We start from the raw sequence: 20,529 nt of genomic DNA, 5'->3' as shown, positions 1-20,529 counted from the left end.
CAGTAGGAACAATGACTAACAGGTGATGGACAACCGGAGAGCTGCATATGGGTGCGGGGGGGGGGGGGGGGGGGGGGGGGGGGGGGGTCAGCAGTTTCAAATTTCCACCACTGCTGGTTGGGAACAGGGCCAGCTAATTGGCACTGGCAAGAGGTATAGTTACGAAAAGACCTGAGGATTCGTCTGGATAACAGACAATTACATATATCATGAGCTAAATAGTAAAGTAAATCCTTCATAAAATCTTGTGTTTAAAAAAATTTGTATTTCAATATAAACGTCAACATGTGTTCACCTAATTTTTATATGTGGGAGTTTAAAGTATACATGAATGTCAATGAAAATCATGGGCAGAACTTCCACTGGGGACTGTGGGGACACAGAACATTTGGGACATGTTCCAACCACTTTCTAAAATGTTTTTCTTGTTATGAACTTGTTAACTAGTGATGACAACATGACATGCAGTAGTGCTTCTGTTGCCTGTAGCATACATTTCTCAGCAAATATTTCAATATAACTCAGACATTTATATAAAGAAATACTTCAGTGAAAAATCTCATTCACATGAATTACTCCATATGAGGTTAATTCGCCAAGACATGTATGGAGTACACATTTTGCTTCTTTACTTTAAAACAAAAGTAAGCACCAATGAGGCACTGAAATCTGCTTTGCAAGATACCAATCATACAGGAAACAGTGCCATATTGGTACAAGGTTTTGGTACCCAACCCCACACCCACACAATGATTGATGAAAATGATTTGTGATAGCCTCTCAAGCAGTTTACGTCTTTTGGACTATGCTAACTACTGGAATTTTAAATGTGTACACACTCCCATGGAACTATAAGCAATAACAATTCAGTTGTGCCTTTGCCATCAACCATCTAAACCCCTTCTGATTTCCTGTGTTCCGTAACAGATTAAATGGATCTGACACACAGCTGCTGCGTGAGATAGCTCGCGTGTAGCACGTCACATAGACTGGGGAGGGCTAGCGTAGTGATGCTAAATCCCATTAGCTCCAAGGTCCCATCCAGTGAATGTGACAGGGCTTGCGTGATGGCGGTCCTGGCTGTCATGAAATAGCAGCTGGCTGGGGCCAACAGCAGAAAAGCGTCAGCGTGGAGAACTCAAGCAAAACAGGCACAGGCCGCCCTTTCAACCACAGATCAAAGTTCTTCCCGCTGAAAACCATATTTTCACTTGCTTGAATAAGAAAATCTGATTTTTGGAGGGGGAGGGGTGTTATAACTTATTTTTCATTTGCTTTTCATTTTGTTCTTTTGCTTTTTGCACATTGCAACACCACAAACCATTTCAGCAATTCAGCAACTACTTGGTCCTTCAGAGCAAAAAACGTAATTTGCTAAATTACAAGGAGCCTGTAGTCCTTTTGATCTCACACAGACTCACGCTACTGTTTGTGTTTCTGCTGCTCAGTCAGAAATTGAGGTAAATTAGTGTAGGTGTCCATCCTGCGCACATCTGAACTGCAGAAATCAATTATAATCTCTGATTTCAAATGACAAACAGTGGTATAATTTGCCCTTCAACAACACAAAGTTGTTATTTAAAGTCCTGTAATCTTGTCCTGAATGGTAAATGGCATTACTGGGTCGGCCTGCTCTGTCTTTCATGAATGAGTCATGAGTTGTTTTTTTTCCCCCAAAAGGCTACACAGTGTAAAGGTTCGCAGCGGTAGCTCTGACGGAGCAAGACGGAGGAGGTTGGTGGCGTGCGGGGGAGGGGGAACTGGAGAGTACGCTCGACACGCTGTAATTTGCCTGTGACGCACTCCCGACGCCCCAGGCCATCTCACCAGTGGCATTCGGGCAGATGTCGGTCCCATGAGCCACGTCCTCCGAGCGGAGAGCCTCGCGGTGGGTGAGGAGGGTTGGATTTAACCTGGCAGAGGTGAAAACAAAAGGGCTTTCTGTGGGCCTCCATGACTGTTCCTCAGGCCCAGGAAGATGGATGGCGTCTGACAGGAGAGTATCGTTCCCAACAAAAGGATTCCTTTTTTTCTTAAACTTTTTTTTTTTTTGAGCCCCGAAAATTATAGCGAGGTAATAAGACCTGATCCAAAAGAGGGAGCACGAGTCTGTTTGGCTGCCAAGAGCAATCGGGTTGGAGTGATGCAGAAGGAAGACTGGGAGCAGACCTGCCTCGATGATGGACTGGTAAATGAATGCGTCATTAGGGTCCATCAATGGCTCAGGAACTGAAGGGTCTAAATTATGTTACGGCTTAATCAATAAAGAGGGGGGGCCTCTAATCCCCAAAAAGCACAAGAGTGCTGACGGATGCTGAGCATCAAAGAGGTGAAATAATGAGAGAAGGTGAGAGAACGTGCTGGAGAACGTGAGCCCACGTGAGCCCAAGTGGCGCTGAAACAAAGACGTGAGCACAGAAGTGGCGGCGAGCGGTGGGGAGAAGTGAAGAAGAGAAAAGCTCAAAAGCAAACAAAAAGCACAAACAAAACGCAAAACGCAAACATCCCCAGGAAAACAAGGGACACGGGAAGACGGACGCACCTCGTCACCAGGACGGCCACGTCCATCGGTGGCGGGTCGTCTCTGCCTCCGGGGACGTGGTTGTTGCCCAGGTATCGCGCGCCTCCGTACTCCTCGTGCTGCCAGTGGCAGAAGCTCTCCAGCACCTTCTCGCCATGGTGGCCCATCTTCAGCTTCTCCTGAAGAGACCAGTCGACAGTGGGATTATTCTCCAGAGCAGCCCGTCCAGACCCGTCCAGACCCACGCCTCGCAGATACAGCTAGCACCCATCGCCCAACATGACTTGTTAACATGCTCTTCAATGAATGAAAACCCATGACGACCATATACTATAATTCAAATCCCATAATGCTAGAAACAGCTACGTTAGCCAACGGCAGTGTTGACATACTTGGGTGAAGATGTTCTGTAAATGGAACCAGACCTTTCAGCTTATTTGGCCATATGTGCATGAAAGTTTTCAGACCATGTATTTTCTAGTTCTAGTAAGTCAAGATGACTTGTATTGGTACAAGCAATCAAAGGTTCAAGAAATTTTCAGGAGGACATGTAGACGTTTAACCGAGTGCCTGGGGAAACTAAAACAAGTCAACAATGGTCAAAAAATGGTACCTTGAAGTAAGAGGAACATGAACACAGGGTATAAGTGAACATAGGGTATGAGATAGGGTATGAGTGAACACAGGGTATGAGTGAACATAGGGTATGAGATAGGGTATGAGTGAACACAGGGTATGAGTGAACATAGGGTATGAGATAGGGTATGAGTGAACATAGGGTATGAGTGAACACGGAATTGGAATAGCACAGGGCATTACTGAACACAATTCTGTGTTTCCCATGTACTAAATTTACTACTTTAAAGCTCCATTACCCTCTTCAAATTGTTTGTGCTCTTTTCATGCCAATAGATGTGAATTCAGACAGCCGGGTAGGCGGTTATTTGCCCGGTAGGCGGTTATTTGCCCGGTAGGCGGTTATTTGTCAATGATACTCAAAAATGATGATCGAATATCCACAATCTATCTGTGGCTGTTATCTTAAGGTCTTTAGAGCAACTTCATGACAATTTTAACATGTACTTTAGGATTTTCTGAGTGGAAAGCAGTTGTTAAACACACACACACACACACACACACACACACACACACCGATAACATCACAGGCCCTGAGGACAGAAATAAAACAAGAGAAAGGGGGAGGGGCTGAAAGGCTCACAGTCTTGGAGAGATTTAGCACATCTCAGGGCAACGGGGGTCAAGCCTGTCAACAGGGGTCGTGGAGGTCAGACTTACTGGGCGGGAGTGCAGCAGGACCAATTTGGTGACACGAATGTTCAGCTGTACGCCCAGACTCTGGTGCTGAAACATATTATACACCTGCATCATGAGAGAGAGAGAGAGAGAGAGAGAGAGAGAGAGAGAGAGAGACAGACAGAAAGCCAGAGAGAGAGCATTGCAGGCATTCACAAAGTAGGAGAAGAGAAGAGAAGAGAAGAAAAGAGAAGAGAAGAGGTGGATGTTTTTATTTTACCTTCCAAACAGTGACAGAAAGGGTGTTAAGGTGAGAGTTCCACACTACAAAACCTTTTGTAGAAAACAAACATTGGATATAAGAGAGACAGCTGTTTCTGAGACATTTATGAGACCATTTAAGTAACACAGGGAGTGGACAGAACAGGGAATCAACATCTGGAAGGAAGGACCTCAAGGAACCACTTCACATCACTGTATTTACACGAGAAAGAGGAATATTTTCCACAGCGGTGTCCTTGCTACACTTCAACAATCAGGCCAGACCTGAGGGAGGATGAATCAAGGCCTGCGTTGGCCGTAAAACACGCCCTGCCTCATACAGCCCAGACCACGGAACAACGCCTGCTCAAGGCAGGAAGCTCTCTCCTCTCTCGAAGACTTAAAAACAGCTCACTGTGGGAAAAACGTTTTCACAATGCTTACATGAAATGCTGCTCTAAATTCATTCTTTGAATTAATTCAGAAGATCTTGGCTTTTGAATTCATTTGTAAATGTTAATACATCTCTTCATGTACAGACAAATCAACTTCCAAACAACAGCTAGCATATCTACAGAGAATGTCAAGATTTTATTCAAATCACACACACACACACACACACACACACACACACACACACACACACACACACCAGATCCAACAATCTTCAGACCTTTGGAAAAAGTCTTGCCTTTGGTTTCTTCTTCAGACTATTATAACTAACAGGTGCCAAAAAAGCTGGACTGTATTCATTACTACTGCTCTTCCAAACAAATTAAAGTGGACATATGATATACACACTCAAAACCTACAGCTAATTATGTGATACCCCATAAACGTCCCTTTACTTTACTCTAGTTGCTAATCTAATTCAAACTTTTGGCAAAAATCCAAACATAATATTTCCTCCTCTGGCAGTTAAAGACCATCGTATGTATGATTACAAGTACCGCCAATCAAAATCTTCATGGCGGTCAAAGTAAATTCCAGAGTACGTTATGGCCCTAATAAAATGAAACAGATCAAAGATGAAGTCGCGTCCTCTGTGAAAAACGGCGTTAAACAGCATGAAAATAGCATGTGCATGAGTATCCTCGAAAAGAATACATTCTTCTAGTCTTTATTGCAGCTTTGAGGTATTATATCAACTTAGATGTGTGTGTGTGTGTGTGTTACAGCATACAAGCATACAGTCTTGTATGCTGTAACATCCACACTTCAGGAGGTCTCTCCCTTAGACGCCTTCCATTATCACATCTCTTTCAAAGTTTGCCCAAAGATCCTTCTGGAACTTTTGTATTATACCTGCACCTCACATCCCCTCAGGGGGTGGATATAGTAAACCACCCAGTGCACACTAGCGAAAATCATAATGGCTGTAGTGCACAGGATTAAATAGAGATTGTAAAACACAAGGACAAGAGTGAAGTGATCACCTCCTCGTTAAATAAACAACCATATGTCTATTTTTCTAAGTCATCACAATATAATTACGGAAACTGAACCTAAAATCTGGATTGAAAATGTAATATCTGTGCTGCACTGACATATGCCACTGTTTCCTATTCTAGGAGAAAGTTTCGCACTGTGAGTGTTTGGATGAGTGTGTGTGTGTGTGTGTGTGTGTGTGTGTGTGTGTGTGTGTGTGTGTGTGAGTGTGTGTGTGTGTGTGTGTGTGTGTGTGTGTGTGTGTGTGTGTGTGTGTGTGAAACTCACCATGTTCATGACAGTGAGCAGGAAGCGCTGGGCGGCCTCGGCCCCGTGATACTGCACCATGTCTGCGTCGGCCACCACCACGGTCTCTGCAGTGTATTCGCCACTCAGACGGATAGCATTCCTCTTCCCACGGGCATCCTCTACGACTTTAGCCTTCCTCTCCTTCCTCTTCCCTACCATACACACACACACACACACACACACACACACACACACACACACACACACACACACACACACACACACACACACAGAGACAGACACACACACACACAATGAGTTTTAACTTCTATAGCAGACCGACTTACATATGTCTTCATGCACACAGCATTTTTATATACAGGATATATTGTCTATGCAGGACACACACACACACACACACATATACACACACACATGCAAAAACACACAGAACCAGCATGACAGATGTGATGGGAATAAAGGCAGAACCCTTAATGACTGCCGACAGCAGAATGTATGGCTGAAGTTTCTAGTAACCAACTCTCATAAACAAAAGGCAAACGTTGGCCGGCTCTACGTCCGAGCTGCTCTTAAGCAGCTCCAGCCGTCTCCAAGATGCCCCCGCACGCTCTGCCCATGTGACCAATTAGGCCTCCGTTGAGCAGATGTAATAGCACTACCGCAACCCTGCAGAACCGAGTCAGAACATTGGAGACGGGGGGGGGGGGGGGGGGGGGGTAAGTTCTTCCAGATACTCTCTGGATGAAGTCAAGGCTCTGAAAGAAATATTAAGGGCAAAAGTGTTATAGTGATGATTAAGCTCATTAAATTCAATGAATGGTGAGTATCTTCAGAGATTGTCGTTTCCAGTCCACGCGTTCCTGCTGCGTGGGAATGAACAAAAGCATACGTCACTGACTGTGCAGCACATTTGGTAGTTAAGTGCGTTGGTCTTTTGTCAGCGGCACAAGCCCATTAGGGAGGAGACAGAGTGGACCAGGACCACGCCTGGCAGGTGAAGGTCAACTGACTGGACGCCTATCTGCAGTGCATGTGTGCTCCATGCAAGTCTTGAAGCCATCTGCAGGCAGATGTTTGTTTGTATGTCAGCATGCGTACACACACTAATGAAGGATCCCTTTGGTCCCAAAGGGCACCCAATGTCACAGGGTGATTCCTCCATGTGTTTCAAAGCACCGGAACCATTTCACAGCAATAGAACTGAACACTCAAAGACAAAGACAATCACTCAACGCATCTCAAAATATAGCAGGAGATGCTGCTGGTGGTCCTTAAACATCCCATCGTTAAATATGTCGTTATATATCTTCACTCCAAATAACATCTGTTGTAAAAACATACAAAGTCACTTTGTACAAGGTAATGAAACTGGCTGCAGTGACAGTGACATGATGGGACAATATGGACTGGGTTGTCTCCTCAGGCAGCTGTAAAGGTCATCTGTCCCAGCCTCACACTAAACGTGGCCATGCTGCAAGAGTCTGTGTCATATAAACCCAATAATTATCGAAGGTGACAAAGTTATTGCACGAAACGATATGCAAAAACTGTGAAGGAAGACTAATCATGCATGTCATGCATGTCATGCATGCGTGAAGATATTTTGGAAAGTTCCTTTTAATGAATATATTTGTCAGCAAGTAACCGTGACGAGTGAAGTCATGAAGCCAGTGATGACATTGATATCTGTGATGACATAATGATGTCCAGACTTCACCCCTGTCATCCAACACCAGACCCTAAAAACACTGTGGTTGAAGAAGGCGTCGGCTGCTCAGTCTGCACTCTTGGTACTCTTTCTCAGCCTTTGAATCCACATCCAGGTTTTTTGTAATCACTGAACAACTATCCCAAGGTTCTGGCCACTCTGCATTCATACATTACACGTAGGTTCTGTAAACACATCACTGGGAACCAGCCCTTGTGGAGCTAGAGTTTAGGTTCTGCTCCCCGAGCTGGGTGCCGGAGGTTCTCCACTCCAAGAACTGAAACGGGTCTTTAGACTTTGAACAGGGCTGATAAAACTGTGGAGAACTCCGTGGGAGAAAAAGGTGAAATTACGTGTACAGTTGTGTAAACGCGAGCACTTTCGAGCATCTGGGTAGCTGCACTAAAATATTCTTTAGGGGTATTTTCGCCGTGGAAACATTCCATGAGTCAAAACTTTCTGACAGCTCAAAGGACAGAAAGTCAAAGGAAGCACTTTAACATCCCTTAGATCTGAAGAGCGTGACACACAAAACCTGATGCCATCAAGCAGTGCGTTTCCCAGACACGCCGCCCTTCTGCTCCGAGAGGCTCCGGCCATAAAACGAGGTTCCACTTGTACGAGATCTCGAAGATGCAAGCGTACGTTTCCCTTAACAGCATACTGTACGTTCCATGCTAACAACAAATAAGCTCACTACCTTCTACCTTCCTGCTTTGCTAGCATGGCATCGAGAAACATAATAATTCTCACAGCGGTTGCCAGAAACCCCACATTGCTAAGGTAGCTGTTTGCTCTGACAAGTGCTTCCATGGGGAAAGTGCACTGAATAGTAATGATTCACAATAGTACATGCACACTGCAGGTAGAAGAGGCCCAAAACTGATTTCATGACCCATTTTTTTGTTGTTAGGCTGTTCACACTCTTTGTAACATGGCATATGTCTGACATTAGTCCGAACATTTCACACTCCTAAACCAACACCCAGAGAAGAACGATGCTTCGCACATGATCAAAATGGAGTCAGGCCGCTAGCCTGAAGTTAATGCTCATGTTCATCTGCAGTGGAAGCTGGCTACAAACTCGGAAACAAATGATCATGAGAGCAAGGAGATGATAGAAGGCCAAGATTTTAATGATGGGTCTCTGTGGAGTTATGGCAGGTATGAGAGGAATATCTGGATGCAAAATCAGAGCCAGGAGCAGTGGGCTCTTTCCTTCCCGCCAGTGCGAAATCATGGCGAACATAGAGTTCGATTGGCGTAAAAGCTGCATGAATTCCGATCTGGCTCCTGAATCTGAGTCACTTTGCAACATATCAGATTTCAGTACCACATATGAAAGTGTCCCAAATCACAACTGAAAATGTCAGTTTCAATGTGTGTTTTTTTTTTGCTTTTCACAAAGCTACCCAGAAAACACATTTGTTATTTGTTACATTCTGAAATATGAAGAAAAAAGATTAGATGTGAACCATTTTGTCTGCTGTATGAACACAGCATAAATGAGTTTGGGACTGGTGTGAATGCTTCCTGAAAACCACTACTGTGGCTTAAAACCTTTATAGGGGTTGTGAAAATAGACATTGTAGTGCTATGTTATATCCTGCATGCACCAATCAGGTGACTGTGGTCCAATTACAAACGTGTTGTCTGCAACAAAAAAGATCTAAAATCATAATCAATCCTTGCATGATTTTCCTGTTGCCCGCACAGCCTGAGCAGTGGAAGTCAGGTATGACCGGTGGAAAACACCAAACATAAAAATAACACAACCGTATGCTTTAATATTAGCCAAGCTCTAATGAGTGAGAAAGAGGTAGTTTCACTGGCTGTATCCAGCAGAACAAACTGACTGTTGTGTTTGTATTTTATGAACTGAGTGCAGGTGAAATTAGTATGAGCTGTATTTTATCTCTGACCGGCTACTATTTCTAGTTATGTGTTATATGTAAGTCATAAAGCACCTTGAGGACTCAAGAGTATAGTTGTTACTGGATGTACAATGGTCAACAGTATGACAACCAGATGGCCAAATCTTCCTGTAGTGTTTTGTCAATGTCACAAGCCCATTGGAGAGGAGTAGAGCTGAAATAGAGCCTCTTAGCTGACAGGTGTCTGTAGACTGTTTTTGCTGGGGGTTAAGGCACACACCCTACACCACAAACCAGCTTCAGCTTCTGTAATGTATGCCTGTGTGTGTATGTGTGTGTGTGTGTGTGTGTGTGTGTGTGTGTGTGTGTGTGTGTGTGTGGGCCAAGGCCAAGAAACCAGTGGGTGGGAATACAAAAACATCTATGCGGCCTGAAGAGGAGCAGCGAGTCAGAACGGGATGGGGAAGGCGGTGTGGTGCTGGAAGTCGTTCGAGAGGTCTGAGAGTCTGAGAGAAGTTCCAACATTTTTCAGATTCCACCCGGTTCAGAGGCAGACCACAGAACCTAGCGATTCAGATCACAAAGAGTGGGGCAGACCAGAACTCTGGCCCCAGTAGAAATGCTGGCCTTCCGCACTGACGGCGCAACCCCAGTGACGGTCCAGCATCAAAAAAAGACCAAGTGGCTCCCAATGGAAACGAAATGGGAATATACAGCCAATAGTCCAGAACTGCTTCCACAGTTTCCCTGCGCTTCATGGTGTAACCACCTACTGTTTCCAGCCGCCAGCTTCTAAACATGGGACAGAAACGTCCCCACCTCCCTGAAGCAAACCTCTCTCCTAAACCGACGTGAACTCTTTGTCCTTTGCCACGGCTTCCTAATTTCCAGGACTTCTTCATCCTGCCCTCCATCTTGCTTAAATGCTGCTCCCTGATGACCACCAAGCTTCCTGTCTTCATGGTCCATGTCCTTTCTGGTCCCTGCGGTCCTCGGCGTGTCCGCTCTCTTCAAAGGTTTTCACCTTGATCTGCCCCCTATCCACAGCCACCTTTATAAGCGCAACACAGTGAGTTTCATCCTGGGATCCTTGCAGTGGGTGTGATAAACCAGCGAGACCTGTCCAAGCCCTCTAGTCTGGAGTGGCCTCCGAGCCCATGAGACATCGTTACCTGCTAACTCCGACAAGCTCCACTCCCTCCTCGCGTCTGCTGACCCACTTTCGTCCACGCCCCTTTCTTCTGCCCTCTGATCTCGCTCGACATTCCCTCTCAGCCGGGAGTCCCGTTGTGTGGAACGTCCCGTCCCCTCCGCTCACGATCAGCTGGGATTGACGAGCACCTTTTGGCTTCCCGGTTCAGGACTGGAGTGGCGAAGGCTGCGGCGAGCAGGTCGTCTTCCAAAGGTGGCGCTACGTGTGATGGTGCACTGGCTCGGGGGCACGTCAGAGAGGCCGTATTTCAGCGCTCCAGATGGAACAGGGTGTGAGATCTGCAGCCAGACTCACTCCTTCTGCTGCGTTTAACGCTCCCCCTCTGTAACACGATCCGTCCTTGCACATCCAGACTGTGTGAGTGTGTGCGTGAGTGTGTGTGTGTGTGTGCGTGCGTGTGTGTGTGTGTGTGCTCGCACAGCGAAGGGGAAAGCTCTAACGCATCGAGGACAAGAAGTTTAATGAATATAAAGTCTGTCTCAGTTAGTATCTTTCTCCGGGGACAGTGTGGTTTGGTGGTGAGGGTGAGGGGGGGGGGGGGGGGGGGGGGGGGGTTCAGGGATACAGTTCTCTCTCAACTTTTCAACACGATGGCAAGACAAAGAAAGACAGAGAAAGCAAACAAGTCGGGAGAGAGAGGGAGAGAGAGAGAGAGAGAGAGAGAGAGAGAGAGAGAGAGAGAGAGAGAGAGAGAGAGAGAGAGAGAGAGAGAGAGAGAGAGAGAGAAACAGACAGACAGACAAGAGAGATACGGGATGAGGGCTCTGGCATGGCCTGAGACAGACATGAATGCAGAGGAAAGAATTTCCCCCCCAAATCTGGCACCCTGTGCCTCTCCACTGGCCCAATCAGCACTCAGCAAACGCCAGGTGCTTGGAAGAGCTGAATGGCTAAAGCACCTGCCACACCTGGAGCTCAGTTTAGCCACACAGACACGCATGTGCACACAGACACGCATGTGCACACACGTACCCTCACACCTAGCCCACAGACACACACGTACCCTCACACCAAGCACACAGACACACACGTACCCTCACACCTAGCACACAAACACACACATGCACACGTACCCTCACACCAAGCACACAGACACACACGTACCCTCACACCAAGCACACAGACACACACGTACCCTCACACCAAGCACACAGACACACACGTACCCTCACACCAAGCACACAGACACACACGTACCCTCACACCAAGCACACAGACACACACGTACCCTCACACCTAGCACACAAACACACACATGCACACGTACCCTCACACCAAGCACACAGACACACACATACCCTCACACCAAGCACACAGACACACACATACCCTCACACCAAGCACACAGACACACACGTACCCTCACACCTAGCACACAAACACACACGTGCACACGTACCCTCACACCAAGCACACAGACACACACATACCCTCACACCAAGCACACAGATACACACGTACCCTCCCACCTAGCACACAAACACACATGTGCACACGTACCCTCACACCAAGCACACAGACAGGCATGTGCACGTACCCTCACACCTAGCACAGACACGCACGTGCACACATTTTCTCATACCAAGCACACACACGTGCACATACATGTACCCTCACACCTAGCACACAGACACACATGTGCACACACGTTCTCTCACACCAAGCACACAGGCACACGTGCACACACACATACCTTCACACCAAGCACACAGGCACACGTGCACACACAAGTACCCTCACACCAAGCACACACACGTGCACACACGTACCCTCACACCAAGCACATGTGCACACACACATACCCTCACACCAAGCACACAGGCACACGTGCACACACAAGTACCCTCACACCAAGCACACACACGTGCACACACGTACCCTCACACCAAGCACGCGTGCACACACACGTACCCTCCCACCAAGCACACGTGCACACACACACATGTACCCTCCCACCTAGCACACGTGCACACACACACATGTACCCTCACACCTAGCACACAGACCCCACTTGTAAACACAGCCTTCATCATACCCCAGGTCCACAACTGGTACTCCTTCTTTCCTTCTTTCTTTGTTTTTTTCTTCTCTTTTTCATTTCCCCCTTTTCCTCTTTTTAAAGAGGAAGTTTCAGTTTCCAAATATGGACATATGGAAAGAATTTATTTATACAGGTTGTCAAAATTCTGGTGGTCTTTCCCCCTTAAGAGAAGGTTATGTAATATTCGTCCTGCACAGTCCAGCTGAGAATTAAACTACAACACCGCCCAAACAAATGAGGAAGAATGTTGGATCCTAAACTCTGAATACCCACAAACCTGTGATAGTACAAGACTAGAAAATCCAGCTGTGTTATTAAGCTGGCAGACAGGAGTATAGATCTTTGCATATGGACTCAACAAACTTGGCTACCCTCATTTCCATGCTGAAGAACAAAAGAGTAAACTACAAGTTTGCGGCGTGCTCACAAAAAACCTCCCGTCCCTAAATATGAGCGCGACCAGACGCCCGGAGCTTTTGGCCTCCACGACGCAGAGGAGAGCCAGTTCTTAAAGCTGCGGTTTCTTTTCGGCAAGAAAGAAAATCGTACATCTTGGCGAAGAAGCGCCCACGGGCCTGGAAAATATGCACGGCGTTATTAACGTAAGAAAGCGCGACGATGAGATTCCGTCAGCGTTTTTGCGCAGAAGCGAGTCCCGACAGGAGTCTAGCGACACTGACCCGGGACAGACAAGTGTGTGGCGAAAACCCAAACAGCTGCGCCTTCTCTGCCTCCGTGTCTCTTAGCGGCGTTGTGGGGGGAAAAATGAAGACATCAAAAGCATTGGATGTGGCCGTAAATGTTGCTATGAAATGCATGATTTATGAGGCCGACGGCTGTCGAGCCGTGAGCGCTTCTCGGGGGGAAATGGGGAGGTGGACACGGGCGCGAAGCCGAGCGTCGCCATTATCATAACAGATTCCTTGCGTGTAATTCATCATAAATAGAGAGGCCAGTCTAAGTGATCCTGTGAGTCTCTCTGGCTGTAATAAGTAGAATGAAATACAGTGCATGGCGAGGTGCTCTAATGGTTTTTCAATGACACTGGTTAGCTGGGATCGGTGTTGGCAAATAAATGCCGGCGGCTTCATCAGTTTGCAGTCAAAAGCCACAAAGAAAACAGTTTCTAATTGGCTGCATATTCGTTTTGTTAGAAAAGGTACGTAAAAGGTTACAACTAAACTAATAAAAGCACAAAAGGCTCAGTTCAACGGCATTTGAAAGCATTCTGCTCACCTCTGATGATCTGGCAGTATTTGGGGCCACTTCCTCTGGACCGGGACCTTTCCCCAGAGGAGCGCAGTTGTCTGACCACCTTGTGTTCCAAGCCAGAGAAGGAGTCGGCCACATGATCCACTGGCTCAATAAACAGAGTCTCCTCTCCGTTCTGGACGAGGCCCGTCTGAGACAGACACGAGGTTAGAAGGTAGTCAGTTCCTGGTGCAGTAATGCCTGCATGCAAAATTATGAGCTGAAGTGATCTTGTGGCTGCAAAGCTGCTTAAATGTGTGCTTGCTAATCACAAAATCACAGACGTATGTCATCCACTTACAGAAGGAGGTAGAATCTTTCAAACAGCAGTTTATCACTTCACTTTTGAAAATTACAATAACCCTGTGTTGATTTTTTCCCCGTCACTTCTAGAATCAAAAGCAACCAATCAATTTTGATTCTGTGCAATTACATCTTGGGGCTGTTTCGTTTGTAAGTCATACCATGACAGCTTGCCTAGATCTGAGATTACACTGACACATATTTACTACAGTACACAACTAAAACCTAATTTTGTAAAGAGGCATTTATGAAATTGAGCATATTCAACAAAAACACCTCATTAGCATCTATTATGCTTTATGATCACTCTCTTAAATGTGATGTGTGTTCTTCTCCTCAGACAGCCCTGTTCATTTAATGTAAAGAGTTTTCAATACACACATGGGCTGTCAGCTAAAAAACAAATTAATCACAGTATATTATCACACTGGCAACTGCACCTGGAAGGACTCCCAAGAGTCTATGTATCTCTATGCTTCTCTATGTATGTCTATGTATCTCTATGCTTCTCTATGTATCTCTATGTATCTCTATGCTTCTCTATGTATGTCTATGTATCTCTATGCTTCTCTATGTATCTCTATGTATGTCTATGTATCTCTATGCTTCTCTATGTATGTCTATGTATCTCTATGCTTCTCTATGTATGTCTATGTATCTCTATGTATGTCTATGTATGTCTATGTATCTCTATGCTTCTCTATGTATGTCTATGTATCTCTATGTATCTCTATGCTTCTCTATGTATCTCTATGTATCTCTATGCTTCTCTATGTATGTCTATGTATCTCTATGCTTCTCTATGTATGTCTATGTATCTCTACGTACAGTATCTCTGTGCATTTGTATGTATCTATATATCTCTATGCTTGTCTATGTATGTATGTATGTATCTCTACGTACAGTATCTCTGTGCATTTGTATGTATCTCTATGTATCTCCATGCTTCTCTATGTATGTATGTACCTCTACGTACAGTATCTCTATGCATTTGTATGTATCTCTATGTATCTCTATGCATCTCTGTGTATCTCTATGCATCTCTATGTATCTCTGTGCCCTCTATGCATCACGTCTGCCCATGTATATAATTCCATCAGTAGTCCACCAGGAATGTTGGCCCAACTCATGGTGGGCTTGTCTATCCCAGCCTGAGTGACCGTTAGAACTTAAGGCGAGTTCTGTGGCTCTGAAGAGAGAGCTGCTCTGGGCGGGAGCGAAGCAGAAAGAGATCATGCAGCAGGTGCTGTCATCTCCACCACGTTCAGGTCCCCACGCATGGATGCACGTACTTGGGGGGGGGGGGGGGGGGGGGGGGTGTCATGGTTGAAATGGAGGTAGAGCCTCACACCTCCTCAGCCCTCATACCCATAAAGGGCTTGGACTAATGCCAATACTACAATATGTATGTAATAATTACATTATTTATTTTAATATTTATAGAAGGAATAATAGATGGACCGTGTTGTCGCAAATCATAATGTTATGAAATAAGAGCGTTTCGCAAATAATGTCATTCCCCGATAATCTACAACAATCGCCTCCGGCTAATGCCTGTGACCAAATCACAGCCGTTATGGTATTTGCAATAACGCACAGCCTTGAGTGTTCTTCCTGCTTATATACATGAGGTCTACCAAAGAAAGAAATCTGCACAAAACATATTGTTGAATATGTTATATGGCAAATCTTCCACCAAAAAGTAGTTCCAAAGCAAATAACTTAATTATTGCAATGCAACTTCTATGCAAAAAGAAAAATAATAAAAGTGTATTAATTAATAGAACTGTTTTTGCTAGGCTCACTGCATTTATCGGGGTTATTATTATATGGTAATATAATTATGTTAATTATATGTTAACACTTCCATTCATTGTGCAGTTAGAATAAACTCTGGAGGACAAATGCTGACATCAAACAGTGCAGGTCACTTTACTGGCCTCAGTGTATTAACTGTCAACAGTCCCAACAGTCTAAAACTGGCCAAACTTGATGTGGAGAATTTGATGTGCAGAATCTGATGTGCATCTGTGGTCACACTCTCCAGACAGATTGCAGGTCAAAATGTTTTGCGCAGGTACAAATCTTCAATTTTTGCTATCTTAGAAAGGTCGTTCACTCATTTCCCATTCTGTACCTGCACAAAACAACTTAGGTGCATGAAGGTAGTCGTTATGTAACAACGTGTCAGTGGGGTTTTTGGTGTGAAAACCCTGTGCTGTTATCATGAATACCAGCATGGTAAGAAGGCTTCTCAACCAATCAGATTGTGAGGTTGTAACTAACTGTTGAATAATATATTACTGTATTATAATATTCAATTTAGTTATGTAATTTTAATGTAACCATATATTAAAGTAATACACTACCAGACTCAAGACCAGGCCAAATAACCTGTTGGTAAGGCTTCTTTTAGCAAGTCATGCTAATGGTGAGCTAATGGAGTAGTAACAGGACAAGCTCAAAGCTCTTAACCTAAGATCTCTGTTACTTAACAACATGTATGGAGTTGAAATTCATGAACTTGAGAACGGAAGATCTACATCCGTATGTGTCCATACCATGCAGACATTTTACACTAAGGTTGCATAATGCAACTTCTTGTTCTGATGCTTTGATGAGTCACGTGTCCAACGTTGTGACCACCAGGCACATTGGTAATGAAAAGCCAAGGATGAAAATACTATTTAAAAATGTAAAAGATCAAAGGGGCCAGTTCCCAGAAACTAACACAGATAAAGTTTTTTCAGAGTTACATCATCATACGTACCCAGCAGAATGTCAGGGCAGGGCCCCAAGGGGCCAGGCATGGAAGAAACACTATTGAAAACGTACAACACAGAATTAATATATACGGGACAGAATTCTGGAGATGTATGAAATTCCCATTGCTTGATGTTTCGCTTTAGGCCTGAATGCAGAGCTACATGAATGTAATTCCGCTAATCAAATAAAGTGTGATAAAACTACTAGGGGTTTATTAGTATGTGTTATGAGAGTTCAAACTGTCGGCCTAAAATAATATGTGCTGACCCCAAAAAGGAAAAGAAAAACAGTAGAAATCACTAGTTGATTGTTATAAGCTCATGTCAGAATGCAATCCATATATGGTAAATTTTCATGTAAACCCATAGTCAAATTACAGGGCTGCAATTAGTCTGTCCTGAGAACAGTAACTGCACAAGACTGTCACTCAGCCGCCTGAGGACGGGTCACCTGGGGCAACAGCCAAGAAAGAGCACAAAATCCAAACAGAAAGGAGAATAAAAGAAGAAGCGTGTCTTAAACACATGCCCCTGACTCCTTTGAGTCTGTTAGCACTAATGCTAACCCAAACACTAGCGTCACATCACTGACCCACTTTTTTTTTTGTCCTGTCTGCACACAGCCAGTCAGACCTGCAGCAGCACTCAGCACAGGAAGCGCTCCTGGCCCAATGGAAAAGGCCCGGCGTCGCGAGGAATCGTGAGCCGAGGATAGTCAAAACATCCCAGCTGATCCCCAGCTGATCGGGAGGTGGGGGGCAGGGAGGCGTCTCGCTTTCGCATCTGCTCCCTGTCAGCCTGCCCGGGGGTGTCGGTGCAGCCCGGCCTGGTCCGATTCCACATGCGACTGGAACGTTTGCGGTTGAGGATGACCTCACTTTCCACATAGCTGTTGCCTAAGCAGAGCTTATAAGGGGAGGGGGGAAAAAACGCAGAAACGTCGGACACCCCGAGATGTATCGAAGCGCCGCTGTTTGTTTGTAATTAGTCAGGGCTGCATGACCGAAAATGAATGGATTGCGATGGCCCAATATGGTGCGTGGAGCAGAGGTTTGTGGACTAAGCAACAGAGCCAAAACGCAGAGTCAGAAATCCAAAAGTGTTGCATGCACAAGTGTTTAATGTGCGCACACACATACACACACACACACACAAATGCACACACACACACACACACACAAATGCACACACTGCAGAATTCGAGGCATGCACGGCGCCGGCGTCGGAATGAAAAAATGGCGTGCGGCTCAAGTGTCATGCCTCACAGTTCAACGTGGTGTTCAACAGCCACACTCGCACTATTATTCCGCAAACAGGCACGGGACAGCAGCCCAGTGCGTGCGCGTGCACAAACAAACAGCGCCCTTCACTGCCAAAGCAGCAGTGAGGGGTGGGGGTGGGGGATGGTGGATGCCAGGGAACACCGGCGTGACCCTACGGCCCAATCACAGACCGCCTGACAGCTCTCCACAACAGGTTCCTCATTCCTTTCAGCCGGTTGATAGCGGGTCACGCGTGGCTGGACCCGGGCCAAGGAGCCGTCTATGTGTGAACGTGTGAACATGGGTGCAGAATCCAACCAATCTCACGCTTGTGCCGGCAAAGTCTTGCGGACATGTCGATGCCCAGTAATGCCAACCCAAAAGCAGTGGGGATCTGAGACAATGTAAGCGGTCACCAAAGATGAAACGTCTGCAAGCCCGATACTCACTGCAGGGAGTCTAACCAAAACCCAAAGCGACTAGCCTGAAACTCAAAGAACTTTTCTGCTCAGTGTCTGAAATGCACCTGCGCTGGCTGCACAGGCTGCCGTCAACCGCCCGTCGAACAAAAGAGGAACTCACCAGTCCTCCGCAAGTGTCCAGCGACGCAAAGGAGTCCGTGCGATTGAGAACAGTTCCGGTGTAGAAGCAGGTCCGTGCCTTAAAAGCCGGCTCGTGCTGGAAGCTTCGTTCGTGAGTCCTCTCCTCAACCACGAAGCCGGCGGCGAGGAACGCCTCGTCCCTCTGCAGCTCCAGGAGGAGCTCCTGGCCAAAGGCTGGGAGCGACAGGAACAGGCCGTCTTGCTGGCGGCCGGAACGTCGCGTGCGGCCCGAACTCCACCCGGACGGTTCCGGCAGCAGGTGCACCTGCTCGCGCCGTAGCACCCGCGGCACTGCCGTATCCGTCTCGTACACTACGGAGTGTGCTAGGGTGAAAGGGATGGAGCACTGCGGTTTGGGACAACACTCTTTTTTTGGAAAATCAAATTATGACACTGTAAGAAAGCTAATAAATGTACTGATGAGAGTAATGTAGCGTCAGACGAAAGTAGGTTACTATTGTAAAAGCTAGAGTAACTGCATTTATAGCTAAACTTAATGAGGGGAAAGTATTCACTTTTGCCAAAGAAGTCAAAGTGAGAATAGCGTTAAAGCGGTGATGCTTGCTGAGCTGAACGGTCTCAGGGGTAATGCCAGGAGAGGCTGGACCGGCGTGGTTAGAAGTATTAAGAATGGGAATTACAGTCAGAGATCTTTCATGGAAGTGGGTAGAGAAGACAGAAAGAGTTTACACTGTCTAGTAAACTTTTGAACCAATCCAAACGCGCAGTGAAAACAATTATACATGTGGATAAAACCGGGCGCTAAAGTTATGTGATTCTTAAGTACTCAGTGGTTATTATTATTATTGAAATGGCATGTGAGTTGCAAAAAACTGCTTTTAGCGAGGACAGCAGAAGTCCTTTACTTGTGAACTTTGCAGATAACTCATGACAACGAGTCGTTTGAGTTAAAGGAGTGTTGTGGCATTGTAAGCAGTTTTGCAGATTGGGTATTAGTAACGTTAGTAGACAAGTTAGACAGGTGTTATTACAGTCTTACCTGATATTGCATGTTGCCCGATGCAAAAGAGGAAAAAACGGAAGAGAAGCCGTAGACCACTGTGGTAATGCATCACCGCTATATGAAGACGAAACGCACGCCAGCCAAGCGAGAACGAACTGAACCGAAGTCACTGAAAGTTTGGAAAATTAAGCGCTACGGCGAGCAAACTGAACTTGAGTCGAAATACACGCCCACCGACGCCGGACAGCCCTCCCCGCAACCGCATTTGCCTGCGTGCCTTATAAAAACCAGATCCCTGTGTTGTGATTCGCTGATTGCGCTGTCTATCTTAGGAGCGGGTCGCAACCGTACACGTGGTTTCCATGCTGTTAAAAACGTAGGTAGTAAAATCAGACGGAGTTTAATCCAGAAGACGTTTGAACACGTACTGCATACCACATGCCAAGTCAGACTTTACCCTCCAAGAAAAGTCGGTTTAACTTATTTTATACATGATTTTGTTATTAAATGACTTTAAAATGTCATTGTCAGATTCATCACCAAGTTTTGTTTTTTATACCCTGCAGCTCAGTTGTGATTAGGACAAAGGAGTGAGGCAAAATGGAGAAAAAAACAACCCCAAAAATAAAACTATTAGTCATGTGAAACGTTACATTTATGTACACACTACAATTTCAGCAAGAGTAAAATTAGGCTATAACGCAGTAAATGGCTGGCAAGGTCGTCATTTGAAGGTGTTTGTCCCCCATGAAAACTGATAAATGGGGTGTAAGTGAAAGGATGTAGGTAATTCAACACAACCCACAGTCATT

The 20,529-nt window shown here is 45.8% G+C and overlaps 1 protein-coding gene across 3 annotated transcripts in view; it reads right to left on the bottom strand.

Annotated features, from left to right (window-relative positions):
• The window catches only part of adamts17 (ADAM metallopeptidase with thrombospondin type 1 motif, 17), an 83,334-nt gene extending 63,402 nt beyond the window's left edge, over positions 1–19,932 (bottom strand). Inside the window, exons 1-6 of one of the 3 annotated variants that reach the window (XR_013134252.1) lie at positions 19,754–19,932; positions 18,734–19,077; positions 13,807–13,972; positions 5,753–5,925; positions 3,818–3,901; positions 2,543–2,700 (exon numbers count right to left, since the gene is read on the bottom strand). Coding sequence is in view for 2 of the 3 variants with exons in the window: in XM_077023005.1 (XP_076879120.1) it covers positions 2,543–2,700; positions 3,818–3,901; positions 5,753–5,925; positions 13,807–13,972; positions 18,734–19,077; positions 19,754–19,826 (998 nt within the window). In the remaining variant the exon portion in view is untranslated. The remainder of the gene's footprint in view (positions 1–2,542; positions 2,701–3,817; positions 3,902–5,752; positions 5,926–13,806; positions 13,973–18,733; positions 19,078–19,753) is intronic. The other 2 variants (XM_077023005.1, XM_077023006.1) reach the window with 2 other exon arrangements.
• Between the last annotated feature and the right edge of the window lie 597 nt (positions 19,933–20,529).

The sequence above is a fragment of the Brachyhypopomus gauderio genome, chromosome 12 (assembly GCF_052324685.1).
Source record: "Brachyhypopomus gauderio isolate BG-103 chromosome 12, BGAUD_0.2, whole genome shotgun sequence".
Taxonomy (NCBI): Eukaryota; Metazoa; Chordata; class Actinopteri; order Gymnotiformes; family Hypopomidae; genus Brachyhypopomus; species Brachyhypopomus gauderio.
The sequence above is the reverse complement of the archived record's forward strand: the minus strand, read 5'-3'. Positions and strand labels throughout refer to the sequence as shown.